This window comes from Coloeus monedula (genome assembly GCF_965178545.1).
Source record: "Coloeus monedula genome assembly, chromosome: 15".
Taxonomy (NCBI): Eukaryota; Metazoa; Chordata; class Aves; order Passeriformes; family Corvidae; genus Coloeus; species Coloeus monedula.
The window spans coordinates 17,048,214-17,061,760 of record NC_138795.1 but is presented as its reverse complement, the minus strand read 5'-3'; the positions used below and the strand labels follow the sequence as shown (position 1 = coordinate 17,061,760).

At 55.0% G+C, this 13,547-nt stretch overlaps 2 protein-coding genes across 6 annotated transcripts in view; both read right to left on the bottom strand.

Moving 5' to 3' along the window:
* Nucleotides 1–13,547, bottom strand: part of LOC309578480 (protocadherin gamma-C5-like) — a gene marked incomplete at its 5' end in the record, with an annotated part of 214,695 nt that overhangs the window by 53,827 nt on the left and 147,321 nt on the right. The window contains one exon of one of the 5 annotated variants that reach the window (XM_082291155.1): nt 1,674–4,124. The exons of the other annotated variants lie outside the window; for them this stretch is intronic. Within the exon in view, the coding sequence (XP_082147281.1) occupies nt 1,674–4,124 (2,451 nt within the window). Of the gene's footprint in view, nt 1–1,673; nt 4,125–13,547 lie in introns of those variants that run through there. 5 annotated transcript variants of the gene reach the window in all.
* On the bottom strand, nt 5,554–8,067 carry LOC309578648 (protocadherin gamma-B5-like; the record flags this gene model as incomplete). The annotated part of the gene is made up of 1 exon (XM_082291412.1): nt 5,554–8,067. The coding sequence occupies one exon, from the start codon at nt 8,065–8,067 to the stop codon at nt 5,554–5,556; it is 2,514 nt and encodes an 837-aa protein (XP_082147538.1).

Sequence of the window (13,547 nt, the reverse complement as noted above, 5' to 3'; positions counted from 1 at the left end):
AAAAGAAAATCTCCTCAGACAGCTTCCCATTGCCATGAAAAATATCTGACTTCTCAACCTGTGACAAGCATAAGAATTTCTTCCAGTAACAATTTAAGAAAACACTTCCATTAAAACGAGCAAGGCAAGAAGTTTACACCTGCAGAAAGGAGGGTGTCAACATATACTCTTGATGATGATGGCACGAAGGTTAGGCACCGAGTTCAGGTACTCGAGAGGTGATGAATAGAGAGTTGTCTAAACACAGAGTTCCCTTGATGGCACCTGCCATAAGTACCTAATTAAACCATTTGTTTAAAAAAAACACAACAACCTCCAAACACACAGGAGGAAGCTCCCACGGCTCTCCACACAGCTGGAGTAAGATCTGTTAGGACAAATTTACCAGGGAAGAAGAAAATCACGTTGCACAATGGTATGGCTGAACATTGAACATGGAAAAGAGCAAACCACGTCCCTCCTGTTTCAACAGACCTCAGCTCACAGGACTCTTGTCTCCAGCCTTGCACAATGTACATGGTGTTCTCTGACCCTCATAATTTGCAAGAACATGTAATCAAAACCCCAGCTGACATCCAAAATATCTTTAACATCCACCACCGCCAGCCCATGTACATTTACCAGGAAGGGGAGTTGCATTTCTCTGCAAGGTTCAATAGCCTGACATTTCATATTATCCCAACAGTAGTAGGTACACGAGAAGGGTATTTAGGGGATAGAAAGCCCACACAACTCTCACGCAGCAGCTCACAGCAAAGTCCATGGCCACAGTTCCTCAATGTAATTTTTTTGTGGAGTAAAAAATGGAATAGGCAAACAACCACGACTGTGAGTCTCACGTAAGTACTACAACAAACTGAGTTTCTACACCATCTACACCTTTTAGATTTTTAAAATTAAACCGCAGCAAACTTTTAATCTGCACTGCCCCTGCACAGAGAGAGTTTTCACCCTGACCAGACATTATGCAACAGGAAAGCTACCTTTGCAGTCAGACACTTCTGAAAGAAAAGCGGTGCACACAACCTCTCCTTATCTGAGAACAATCACAGCACTGACGCCCAAAAGAAATGTGTGCTACGAATTAAATAATACACTCTCAAGTGCATAAGCGATATCCAGCTCTGATAAGGACCCAGTCATCACAGTAAATGCTCCAGGAAACCATCATCCTCCTTCAGAACACGGGTAACTTGGAAGGTACATGATTCTCAAACTTTAAAGTGATGTTACACACGGGGCCAGTAAGTGCGGTTTCAAAAGAACTTTAACCTGCTCGTGCACAGGTGCTGTCTGGGAAACACCTGACCTTGCAAACAGAGTAAATTCCACTTGCATTTAATGCAACACATCCATTGAGAATACGTAATGCTGAGAGGAATTATGCTTGTCAGGGGGGAAAAAAAAAACGAGAAACGAAATGCAACATCTTAAAAACAAAGAACACAGCTCCAGCCAAGAGCACCCTCCCTTCTCCTACCTCACCTAACATCTTCAAGGTTGACCACTAACTCCACGCCCACCTCCCCGCAGAAAGAAGCACCAGAACAGAGCGTGCCCATGAACTTCCTTCTCTGCAAATCGTCCCTACTCAAGACACAGAACAGGGCAAGAAAGAACAGAGGAGCAGCAGACGGAAGCATCTCACACAGAATTCGGCCCCACAAACTCACCGAGGGCGGGGCGGGATCCGCGGGGCGGGAGCCGGCAATATCCTCCTGCCCGAGCAGCGGCGCGGGCTCGTCGGGCGGCGGCCGGGCCGGCAGGGTGTCGCAGCAGCTGCCGCCCGAGAAGCGCAGCTGGCTCTTGCGCGAGTCGGCCGTGAGCGACACCTCGTGCGAGTAGGACTGCAGGAAGGCGCGCACGCCGTCGATGCCCACGAAGTGCGAGACCGGCACGCCGCGCAAGACGCCGCTGTCGGCCGCCAGCAGCTGCTCGCGGCGCCAGCGGCGCAGGCGCAGCGCCAGCAGCAGCAGCAGGAAGGCGACGAACAGGCAGGACACGGCGGCCACGGCCAGCACGAGCCAGCGCGTCAGGCTGCCGGCCGGCTCGCCCGGCGCCGCCGCCTCGGCCGCGCTGCCCAGCTCGGCCAGCAGCTCGGCCACGCTCTCGGCCAGCACCACGCTCAGCGTGGCCGTGGCCGACAGCGCCGGCCGCCCGTGGTCCTTCACCACCACCACCAGGCTCTGGCGCGCCGCGTCGCGGGCCAGCGGCAAGCGCGCCGTGCGCACCTCGCCGCTGTGCAGCCCCACGCGGAACAGCCCCGGCTCCGTCGCCTTGGCCAGCTCGTACGACAGCCACGCGTTCTGACCCGCGTCCGCGTCCACCGCCACCACCTTGGCCACCAGCGCGCCGGGCTCCGACGAGCGCGGCGCCAGCTCCACGCCCGACCAGCCCCCCTTGCCCGATGCCCCAGGCGGAGCCGCGGGCGGGTAGAGCACCTGCGGCGCGTTGTCGTTCTCGTCCACGATCAGCAGCCGCACCGACACGTTGCTGCTCAGCGCCGGCGCGCCGCCGTCCTCCGCACGCACCCACAGCTCCAGCTCGCGCACCTCCTCGTAGTCGAAGGAGCGCAGCGCGTACAGCGCGCCCGTCTCCGCCTGCACCGACACGTACGACGACAGCGGCGCGCCCCGCACCCGCCCCTCCCACAGCCGGTACCGCACGCGCGCGTTCTGCCCCCAGTCCGCGTCCGTCGCGCGCACCGTCAGCACCAGCGCGCCCGCCGCGTTGTTCTCCGCCAGCCGCGCGCTGTAGCGCTCCTGCGCGAACACCGGCGCGTTGTCGTTCACGTCCAGCACCCGCAGCGCCAGCACCGCGCTGCTCTGCAGCGCCGGCGACCCGCCGTCGGCCGCCCGCACCGTCACGTTGTACTCTGACACCTGCTCCCGGTCCAGCTCTCTCGTTGTCACCACGCTGTAATAGCTGCCGTGGGAGCTCTGCAGCCGGAACGGGACGTCCCTGTCGAGCGAGCAGCGCACCTCGCCATTCGCCCCAGAGTCACGGTCCCTCACGTGCAGCAGGGCAACCACAGTTCCCGATGGGGCGTCCTCAGAGATTTCGCTAATCGCCGACCTCACCGATATCTCTGGCATGTTGTCATTGACGTCTGTCACGGTGATCGTAATTTTGGTCGTATCAGAAAGTCCTCCACCATCATGTGCCTGCACCTCCAGTTCATGGTAGTTGCCGTCCTCAAAGTCCAGGCTTCGCAATAGCGTGATCTCTCCAGTCTCATAATCCAGATGGAAAATATCCAATGCTATGTCTGACACTTTTTTCAACGAGTATTTCACCTGCCCGTACAGCCCCTCGTCGGCGTCCGTGGCCGTCACAGTAATGAGGGTGGAGCCCACGGGCACGTCCTCAGGCACACGCACCGTGTACTCCGCCTGGCTGAACACGGGCGCGTTGTCGTTCGCGTCCAGCACCACCACACGGATCCGAGCCGTGCCCGTCCGTGCCGGATCGCCGCCGTCAATCGCCCTCAGCACCAGCTCGTGAAACGCCGCCTCCTCCCGGTCCAGCCCCTTCGCCAGCACCAGCTCGGGACGCTGATCGCCGCCGGGGCCCGCCTGCACGGCCAGCGAGAAGTGCTCGTCGCCGCTCAGCTCGTAGCTCTGCAGGGAATTCCGGCCCGAGTCGGGATCGTGAGCCTCGGCAAGGGGAAACCGCGACCCCGGGGCTGTTGTCTCGCTCATTCTAAGTTCTATTTCTGCCTCTCGGAAGCTCGGCGCATTGTCATTAATGTCCGTGATTTCCACTTCGATTTCATAAAACTTCATCTCTCCCTCCACTATCAGCTCACAGCGCAGCACGCATGTCTCCACCAGCCGGCACAGCTGCTCTCTGTCGATCCTCTCTGCCGTCACTAAATGTCCCGTCTTCCCGTGCACAGCGAAATACTGCGTCCTACCTTCAGACACAATGCGGACGCCGCGTTCGCTGATCTCCGGCAGCTGCAGCCCCAGGTCCTTGGCCACGTCGCCCACGAACGAGCCCTTGGGCATCTCCTCGGGCACCGAGTAGCGCAGCTGCCCCCACGCCGCCTCCCACGCTGCCAGCAGGACGGCCCAGAGCAGAGCTCGCTGCCGCCGGCCCCAGCGCCTCCCCGCCGCGCACATCTCCGCCGCGGCACCGCCGGCACCGCAACACCGCGATCAGCTCCCACCTAGCGATCCGAGCTCCTGCACCGAGCTGCTCCCGGCCGTCCCCTCCGCCTCGCGCAGCCCGGTTCCGCAGAGAGAGGACGACCGCAGACCGCCCGCCGCCGAGCCTGTCGCTTGGGAGCGAGCAACCGATCGAGCCGATCCGCAGCGGGCGGGGCTGCAGCGCTCCGAGCTTCCTCTCGCTCCTCTCGGTCAACAGCGGCGCCCGCAGCCTCCTCCCCGCACTGCAGGCACCGAGCGCTGCTCGTCCTGTCTTGCCCGCGGGCACCTGGGCGGGATGGCTCAGTAGCCAGAGACACATTGATTTTCTCTTGCTGATCTCTGTTTGATCCTCCAGACGATGACGACCAGGCAGAAGCAACACGCCTCCCGTGGTTCTGTTATTTCCACCACAAGGAAAGATTTTTTTTACTGTGGCAATATAACATGATTATAAATCTCCCTTAATATTATGTGTGGAATACCACGAGTTTTATTGCATAAGTCAGGAAGCACAAACTCTCCCACAAAGTTTTTATAGTACTTGTGTTTGAAGAACTCTTTTCTTAGCCTTTTAACAGATCAAAACAGTGTTACAGTCTAGGGAAACTACTGGTGAACAGTTGCTCTGATCGCCGAATCTGACACTGCAGGGATGGTCCTTATACCCGCACATCAGACTACCCTGAAAAAGTCTGCATTGCTCTCCATTCTCTGACTGCGATTTCAAAATTTTTCGTTGCAACCTTACTTAGCACAGAACCTACAGTGTTTACTCTGAGGACTTAGTCATAGAGGATTTTTGAGATCCTAATTTCACCCAAGTCAGGAGAGTAAGCATTTCTACAGCAGCCATCACTCAAAAAATGGGAAGAAACACACAGAACTGGAACTTCCATATTCATGGAACTACATGAAACTTTCCTTTGGGATCCAAATACCGAAACAACATTAAGGGGTTTTGTCCACCAATTTGAAGTTGAAAAACACAGCTAACAGATAAAACTACCGGGAAGGAAAACTCTGCAAGCCAAGCTCGTCATCTACATCTCATTCTACGGAATAAGGATCCGCCTCTGTCTTAGCATCACAAAGCAATTTAAAACATGTATTTTACCTAGGGAAAATCATTAATCTGAGCCAGAATATGAAATTAAAGAAAAGAGCTTCAGAGCTCTACATACATTTTATGCACCGGAAGTAGAACTGTAAGAACTTCCAGATGAGCATACATGTCTTAAACCTGATGAGGTTCTAACTGCCATTTCTGAAGGCTAGAAGGAGAAACAAAGCCTAGATGTGGAACTATTTAATGCGTTCATGGAAAGCACAGATGGGCACTTAAAGATCCAGAAAGTAAAAAAAAAAAAAAACCCTCTTGAGCCTACTGCCTCCAGCACGCCGTTCAGTAAAGGTTCACAGAGAAAGAGGCCGCGGACTTACACACCTGCGGTGTGTCCGGGTCGGCGGACCGCTCTCCCGCGACGGCGGCGCTGCTGCTGCTCGGGCTCGGCTTCTCGCAGGAATCCCCGCCCAGAAGCTCCTCCGCAGACAGGATGGGCACCGGCGGCGGCGGCCAAGCGGCCTCGGGCACGGCGCGCGCCGGCGCCGCCACGCACAGGTTGTAGGAGTAGGGCAAGGTGCCCTCGCAGAAGTCGGCCGGGAAGGCGGCGCCGGCCACCGAGAAGCGCTGCGCGCCCAGGCAGCGCAGCACGGCGGGCGGCCCGGCCCGCCGCAGCCGCGCCAGCACGGCCAGCGCCACGCTCAGCACCAAAAGCGCCGACAGCAGCGCCAGCGCCAGCACCAGGTAGAACTGCAGCTCGCCCGCCGCCGCCTCGGCGCCCGCCGCCCGCTCGCTCAGCTCCGGCAGCGCCTCCTGCAAGCTCTCGGCCAGCACCACGTGCAGCGTGGCCGTGGCCGACAGCGCCGGCTGCCCGTGGTCCTTCACCACGGCCACCACACGCTGCTTGGCCGCGTCCCTCTCGGACACGGCCCGCGCCGTGCGCACCTCGCCGCTGTGCAGCCCCACGCGGAACAGCGCCGGCTCCGACGCCTGCACCAGCTCGTACGACAGCCACGCGTTGCGCCCCGCGTCCGCGTCCACCGCCACCACCTTGGCCACCAGGTAGCCGGCCTCGGCCGAGCGCGGCACCACCTCGAACGGCGCCGCCGCCGCCGGGGCCACGCCTCCCGCCGCCGCGCCACCCGCCCCCGCCGCCGGCCACAGCACCCGCGGCGCGTTGTCGTTGCGGTCCAGCACGAACACGCGCACCGTGGCCGTGGAGCTGCGCGCCGGCGAGCCGCCGTCCTGCGCCCGCACCGCCACCGCCAACTCGCGGCACTGCTCGTAGTCCAAGGAGCGCTGCGCGTACAGCGCGCCGCTCCGCGCCTCCACCGACACCAGCGCCGCCGCGCCCGCGCTGCCGCCCGCCAGCCAGTAGCTCACGCGCCCGTTGGCGCCCGCGTCCGCGTCCCGCGCCTGCACGCGCACCACCAGCGCGCCCGCCGCGTTGTTCTCCGCCACGTACGCGCTGTACGCCGCCTCCTCGAACACCGGCGCGTTGTCGTTCACGTCCGACACCTCCAGCACCAGCTCCCTGCTGCTCCACAGCGCCGGCCTGCCCCGGTCCCGGGCCACCACCGTCACGCGGTGCTCGGACTCCTCCTCGCGGTCCAGCGCGCTCGCCGTCACCACCTTGTACGAGCCGCCCGAAGACGCCACGATCGACAGAGGCGCCTCGCCCGACAGCTCACACGACACCTGACCGTTCTCGCCGGAGTCCGGGTCGTTCACGTTCAGCAGGGCCACCACGGTGCCGACCGGCGCGTCCTCGGGCACAGGGCTCGACAGCGACAGAACGGTGATCTCAGGTGGGTTGTCATTCACGTCCAGCACCTCCACCACCACCTTGCACTGTGCCACCAGACCACCTCCGTCCCTCGCTTCCACCAGTAATGTGTAGCCTCTCGTGTCCTCGAAGTCCAAAACCTCCTTCAGGGTGATCATCCCGCTCTCCGTGTCCACCATGAATCTCTGAAGTACCTTGGCAGGCATTTTCCCGAAGCCGTAGGTGATGCGAGCATTGTTGCCGGTGTCAGCGTCGGAAGCAGAGACGTTTAACACTCTCGATCCCAGGGGGGCATCCTCTCGCAATCTCGCACGGTACTGGTCCTGCGCGAACACGGGTGGGTTGTCATTGGCGTCTGTCACATTGATCCGAATCTTGATAGTTCCGGATCGAACTGGATCCCCAGCATCCACAGCTGTAAGCACCATTTCAAAGGAGCTCTGTTTCTCCCTGTCCAACGCTCTCTCCAGAACTAATTCTGGCTGATTGCTTCCGTCAGGGCTCTCCTTCATGACCAGAGAGAAAGACGGGTTGCTGGTGAGCTGGTAAGTCAGCAGCGAGTTCCTTCCCACGTCTGCGTCATGGGCCATTTCCAGGGGAAAACGAGTCCCGGGACTGACCCATTCACCAATCTCGAGGTCCAGAGCAGCTTTGCTGAAAGCCGGGGAGTTGTCGTTCACGTCCTCAATGTCCACTTCAATGTGGAAAACGTTCAGCGGATTGTGCACCAGCGCCTCGAAGCTGACAGAGCAGGACGCCGACTCGCCGCACATCTCCTCCCGATCCAGCCTCTCATTCACGTACAGGTTCCCGTTTTCCTCATTCACCGTGAAGTATTTCAGCTGCTTTTTGCCGGCAGACGCCACCTGCAGCTTGCGCGCCGGCAGCTCGTCCGCGCTGAGCCCCAGGTCCCGCGCCAGCGGCCCCACGAGCGAGCCTCGGCCCAGCTCCTCGGCCATGGAGTAGCGGACCCGCTCCGCCGCCGCCCGGCACCACAGGCACAGCAGCACCGCGGCCACCAGCGCTCGCCCACAGCCCGCAGCGCGCCTCTGCCGCCGCCTCACCGCCATTCTCTCTCGCCAGCGCTCGCCGCGCTCCTGCCTCCTGCCGCCGCCCTGCCTCCCTTCCAGCCGCTCTCGCCACACAGCGCAGGGGCCGCCGCAGCGCAGCGAGCCCGCTCTGCCCGCCTCGGACGCCGCTGCTCCCCGCCCAGCGCCGTCTCTCGCCGCCGCCGCCGCCGCTGCTGCCCGTGCCGCTGCCGCTCTGGCCGGCGCCGGGCGAGCGAGCAGCCTGCGGGGGCAGGACGCGGCGGCGGCGGCGGCTCCAGCACCGCTCGTTGGCGGCCAACAGCGGCACCCGGAGGCGCCGCGACGCCACTGCAGCCGCCGGATGGCCGCGCTCAAGGGGGCCCGGCTTTGCGCGGGGCTCGGCGGCTGCGCCAAGTCTGGGGTCTCTCCTCAATTGCAAACAGCGAGCGCAGCAGCTCTTGCTTGGTGTGACTCTAGGTCGTTTTTACTGAGGTGCTCTGTCAGGCGCCTTTAGGTCATCTCCTTAATCACACTGACTCCTCACACGCAAGAATTCGTGGCAGAGCAATAAGGAAAGGAACTCATCTGCTCTTAATAAAATCATGATACAACTATAGGAGCAATAAACTATTATGACAGAAACGGACGACTTTGGGAGCTTTATACTACTCGGTCAGGTATCTTATAACATTTAATCTGAGAAAGATATCAGCCAAGAGGAAATGTTATATAGCTCCATGCTAAAATAGCTGAATAACACTTAGTATTTTGTTTCTGATTCACGTAATTTCATTCTTCGGCATCTCCATATTTGAGGGGCTGACAATGGGTAAATGCAAAGCCACTTTGAGTCTTTCATTGAACCAAATAAAACATGTTTTGCACAGGAATTATAAAGCATTCTACACACCCAACATGCTGCATTAGTGCTGGATGGCTGTCATTATCTTTCAGAAAAGGGAAACCAGGATTACAGGGGGGAAATGGCGCAGGCCTGGACAGCAGACTTGAAATCTAACCACTGACCCAACAAAACCACTTTGCCGTACCTACTTTCCTGGTTCAAATGCCATCTCTCAGCCTATTCACTCTGCATTCTAAGTATGAACTTTTACACCACCTTTACATCTTTTGGACTTTTCAAATTAAACCACAGCAAACTTTTTCATCTCCTATGCCTCTGCACAGAGAGATTTTTTCGCCCTACACAAACATTACTCAACAAGAAGCTATTTTATGCAGCAAAGCTACGATGCAGTCACCATCACTGAAACGTGGTGGGATGACTCACATAGCTGGAGCACTGCATTGGGTGGTTACAAGCTCTTCAGAAGAGAGAGGAAAGGGAGAAGAGGAGGAGGGATGGTCCTTTATATTGAGGAGGCTTTTGATGCCATAGGTATTGAAACTAATGAAGTTGAATGCCTATGGGTAAGAATTAAGGGGAAGGCCAACAAGGCTGACATCCTACTGGGAGTCTGTTATTGTCCACCCAACCAGGAAGAAGAGGTGGAGAACTTATTTTATAAGCAACTAGATAATGTTTCAGGATCATCAGCCCTTGTTCTTGTAGGTGACTTCAACCTGCCAGACATCTGCTGGGAACTTAATACAGCAGATAAGAAGCAGTCCAGGAAATGTTTAGAATGTATTGACAACTTTTTGTCGCAACTGGTGGGTGAGCCTAGCAGGGGAGGGACTATGTTAGACTTGTTGTTTGCAAATAGAGAAAGGCTGGTGGGAGATGTGGTGGTTGGAGGCCGCTTGGGGCAGAGTGATCACGAAATAATAGAGTTCTCGATAATTGGTGACATCAACAGGAGCATCAATAAGACTCTTACACTGAACTTCCGGAGGGCAGACTTTGGCCTATTTAGGAGACTTATTCAGAGAATTCCTTGGGAAGCAGCCCTTAAAAACATAGGAGTTCAGGAAGGGTGGACATGCTTCAAAACAGGGATCTTGAGGGCACAGGAACAGACTGTCCCTGTGTGCCGAAAGATGAGTCGACGAGGTAAACATCCAGCCTTGGATGGGCAAGAAGGTTTTGGAGGAACTTAGGAATAAAAAAAGGATGTATCGTCTTTGGAAGGAGGGCCAGGTCTCTCAGAAGTATTTAAGAGGGCTGCTAGAGCATGTAGGAAAATAATTAGGGAGGCCAAAGGTCAGCTTGAACTTAAGATGGCGACTTCTGTAAAGGATAATAAAAAATGTTTTTACAAACATATTAATGGTAAAAGGAAGGGTAAGACCAACCTCTGTTCTTTATTGGATGAGGGAGGGAACTTAGTATCTGCAGATGAGGAGAAGGCAGAAGTCCTTAACGCTTTCTTTGCCTCAGTCTTTAGCGGAAAGATGGCTTTTCCTCAGGACTGTCCTCTTGGGTTGGTTGATGGTGTCAGTGGACAGAATGGTCCCCCTGTTATCCAGGAGGAGGCAGTCAGAGAACTGCTGGGATGCTTGGATATTCATAAATCTATGGGACCAGATGAGATCCATGCCAGGGTGATGAGGGAGCTGGCAGATGAGCTTGCAAAGCCACTCTGCATCATTTACCAACAGTCCTGGCTCACTGGTGAGGTTCCAGCTGACTGGAAGCTGGCCAGTGTGATGCCCATTTACAAAAAGGGTAGGAAGGAGGAACCTGGTAACTGTAGGCCAGTCAGCCTGACCTCAGTACCCGGGAAGGTAATGGGACAGCTTGTACTGAATGTCATCACACAGAATTTACAGGACGGCCAGGGTGTCAGACCCAGCCCGCGTGGGTTTAGGAGGGGTAGGTCGTGTTTGACCAACCTGATCTCCGTTTAAGACCAGGTGACCTGCCTGGTGAATGCGGGAAGGGCTGTGGATGTTGTCTCTTTGGGCTCCAGCAAGGCCTTTGACACTGTCTCCCACAGTAAACTCCTGGAAAAGCTGGCAGCCCACAGCTTGGACAGGAGCACTCTTTGCTGGGTTAGGAACTGGCTGGATGGCCGGGCCCAGAGAGTGCTGGTGAACAGAGCTGCATCCAGCTGGTGAGCAGTGACCAGTGGTGTCCCTCAGGGGTCTGTGCTGAGGCCAGTTCTGTTCAATATTTTTATTGACGACACGGATGAGGGAATTGAGTCCTTCATTAGTAAATTTGCAGACGACACTAAGCTGGGAGCATGTGTCCATCTGATGGAAGGTAGGAGGGCTCTGCAGAGAGACTTGGAACGGTTGGATAGATGGGCAGAGTCCAACAGGATGAAGTTTAATAAGTCCAAGTGCCGGGTACTGCATTTTGGCCACAAAAATCCCCTGCAATGTTATAGGCTGGGGACAGTGTGGCTGGACAGTGCCCAGGCAGAAAGGGACCTGGGGGTGCTGGTCGACAGCCAGCTGAACATGAGCCAGCAGTGTGCCCTGGTGGCCAAAACGGCCAATGGCACCTGGCCTGTATCAGGAATAGTGTGGCCAGCAGAAGCAGGGAGGTCATTCTTCCCCTGTATTCGGCACTGGTGAGGCCACAACTCAAGTGCTGTGTCCAGTTCTGGGCCCCTCAGTTCAGGAAGGACATTGAGGCGCTTGAGCGTGTTCAGAGAGGGGCAACGAGGCTGGTGAAGGGCCTGGAACACAAGCCCTGTGAGGAACGACTGAGGGAGCTGGGGTTTTTTAGCCTGGAGAAAAGGAGACTCAGAGGTGACCTCTCTACAACTTCCTGAAGGGTGGCTGTAGTCAGGTGGGGGTTGACCTCTTTCACCAGGCGGCAACTGACAGAACGAGAGGGCACAGTCTCAAGCTGCGTCAAGGGAAATATAAGCTGGATAGTAGGAAAAAGGTTTCTACAGAAAGGGTGATAAAGTGCTGGAATGGACTGCCTGAGGAGATGGTGGAATCACCATCCCTGGATGTGTTTAAAAAAAGACTCGATGCCATGATCTAGTTGAGGTGCTAGGGCACGGGTTGGACTCGATGATCTTGAAGGTCTCTTCCAACCTAGACATTCTGTGAATTCTGTGAAAGAAAATTACCTTTTCAGTCAGACACCACTGAAAGAAAAGCAGCACACACAACTTACCATTATGTGAGAATGATCACAATACCAATGCCCGTTGGAAATGTACATTGCTAAGAAAAACAAAATACTCTCAAGCACATAAGTGATGAAAATAACCCAGTCATCACAGTACCAGCTCAAAGAAACCATCATCCTACTTCAGCACATGGCTAACTTGGCAGAGACATGATTCTCAAACTTTGAAGTTTACATGAATGCTCAATAACTGCCACTAATAGGAAATATCTTGCAATAGGAAAGTAGACTGATGAACCCACAGCTTGCTCAGTCGGATTCTGAGAAGTGTGATGTCAAAATTAAGACATCTTTAGACTCATTTTCACAAGGTTATCAGTAAACACTGGGAGTCAACAAAACACACGCCTTGTCTCCACCAGAACTTCTCACACACTCGAACTCCACAATTCTCCTCAAAGCCTTCACACTTCACATAATTCTCATTCCGGTCCTCACCATTTGCAGATGGACTACACCTATAGAAAATTTGCATAGACAACTTCTCTTTAGGGGGGCTAATATTTGATTTCACACCACGTGCATGTGACATGTAAGAGCATTTCTGCGGGTGACATCTTAAGGAAACACACCTCTGAAAGTCTTTATAGCTGCGACAAATAAAAGCATGTGTGTGACAGTCAGATAAATGTAATAGATCTAATCCTCCACACATTATCTGATACAGCGGCCAAACTTCAGATCATAACAATGAGGGAGGCACGAACTTAACATCTGCAGAAAAGTAGGGATCACAACTTACTCTTCTAGATAATGTCACTCATGATAAGTACATAATTCCCGTCTGAAGGAAGGAATGAATACACAGTTTCCTCTTCCCAAAGGACATATGGTGACATTAGCCATAAGTCCCTAATTAAGTGATTGGTTAAATCATCATGGCAACCTGCAAATACACATGAAGAACCTCCCCGTGCTCTGAAATCAGATTGCTTAACACATCCTCTAGCCAAAGGTCTTTGAGAAAATACTAAAATCACGTTGTTACAATTTCTCTTCAACATGCACCACCACCTAACCAAGACCTTCAGCTACCTCTGCCATTTCTTCCAGCATCCCTTTACACGCAGTAACTAAAGACTTGCCAAAACATTCACGGTTTTTCTTTCACATTCATAGCAAGCAAACACATCACCAAGGAAACACGTTTCCCAGCTTATTCCTTCATCAGAACCACAAAGATCAAGGAGTGGACAAATTATAAAACATTTCTATGATCTCTGCATTCTCATGGAGACACAGAAAGGCTGAGAAGAACAGGATCAACGTCCAGGGGTGTTACACACGGGGACACTAAGTACAGTTTCAAAATAATTTCAACCTGATCCTGCACATGTGCTGTCCAGAAAACACCTGACCCTGCAAACAATATTAATTCCATTTGCATATAATGCAACACATCTGTTGAGAATGTGTAACGCTGACAGGAATTACGTCTACTCAGAGGACAAAAGGAGAAACGAAA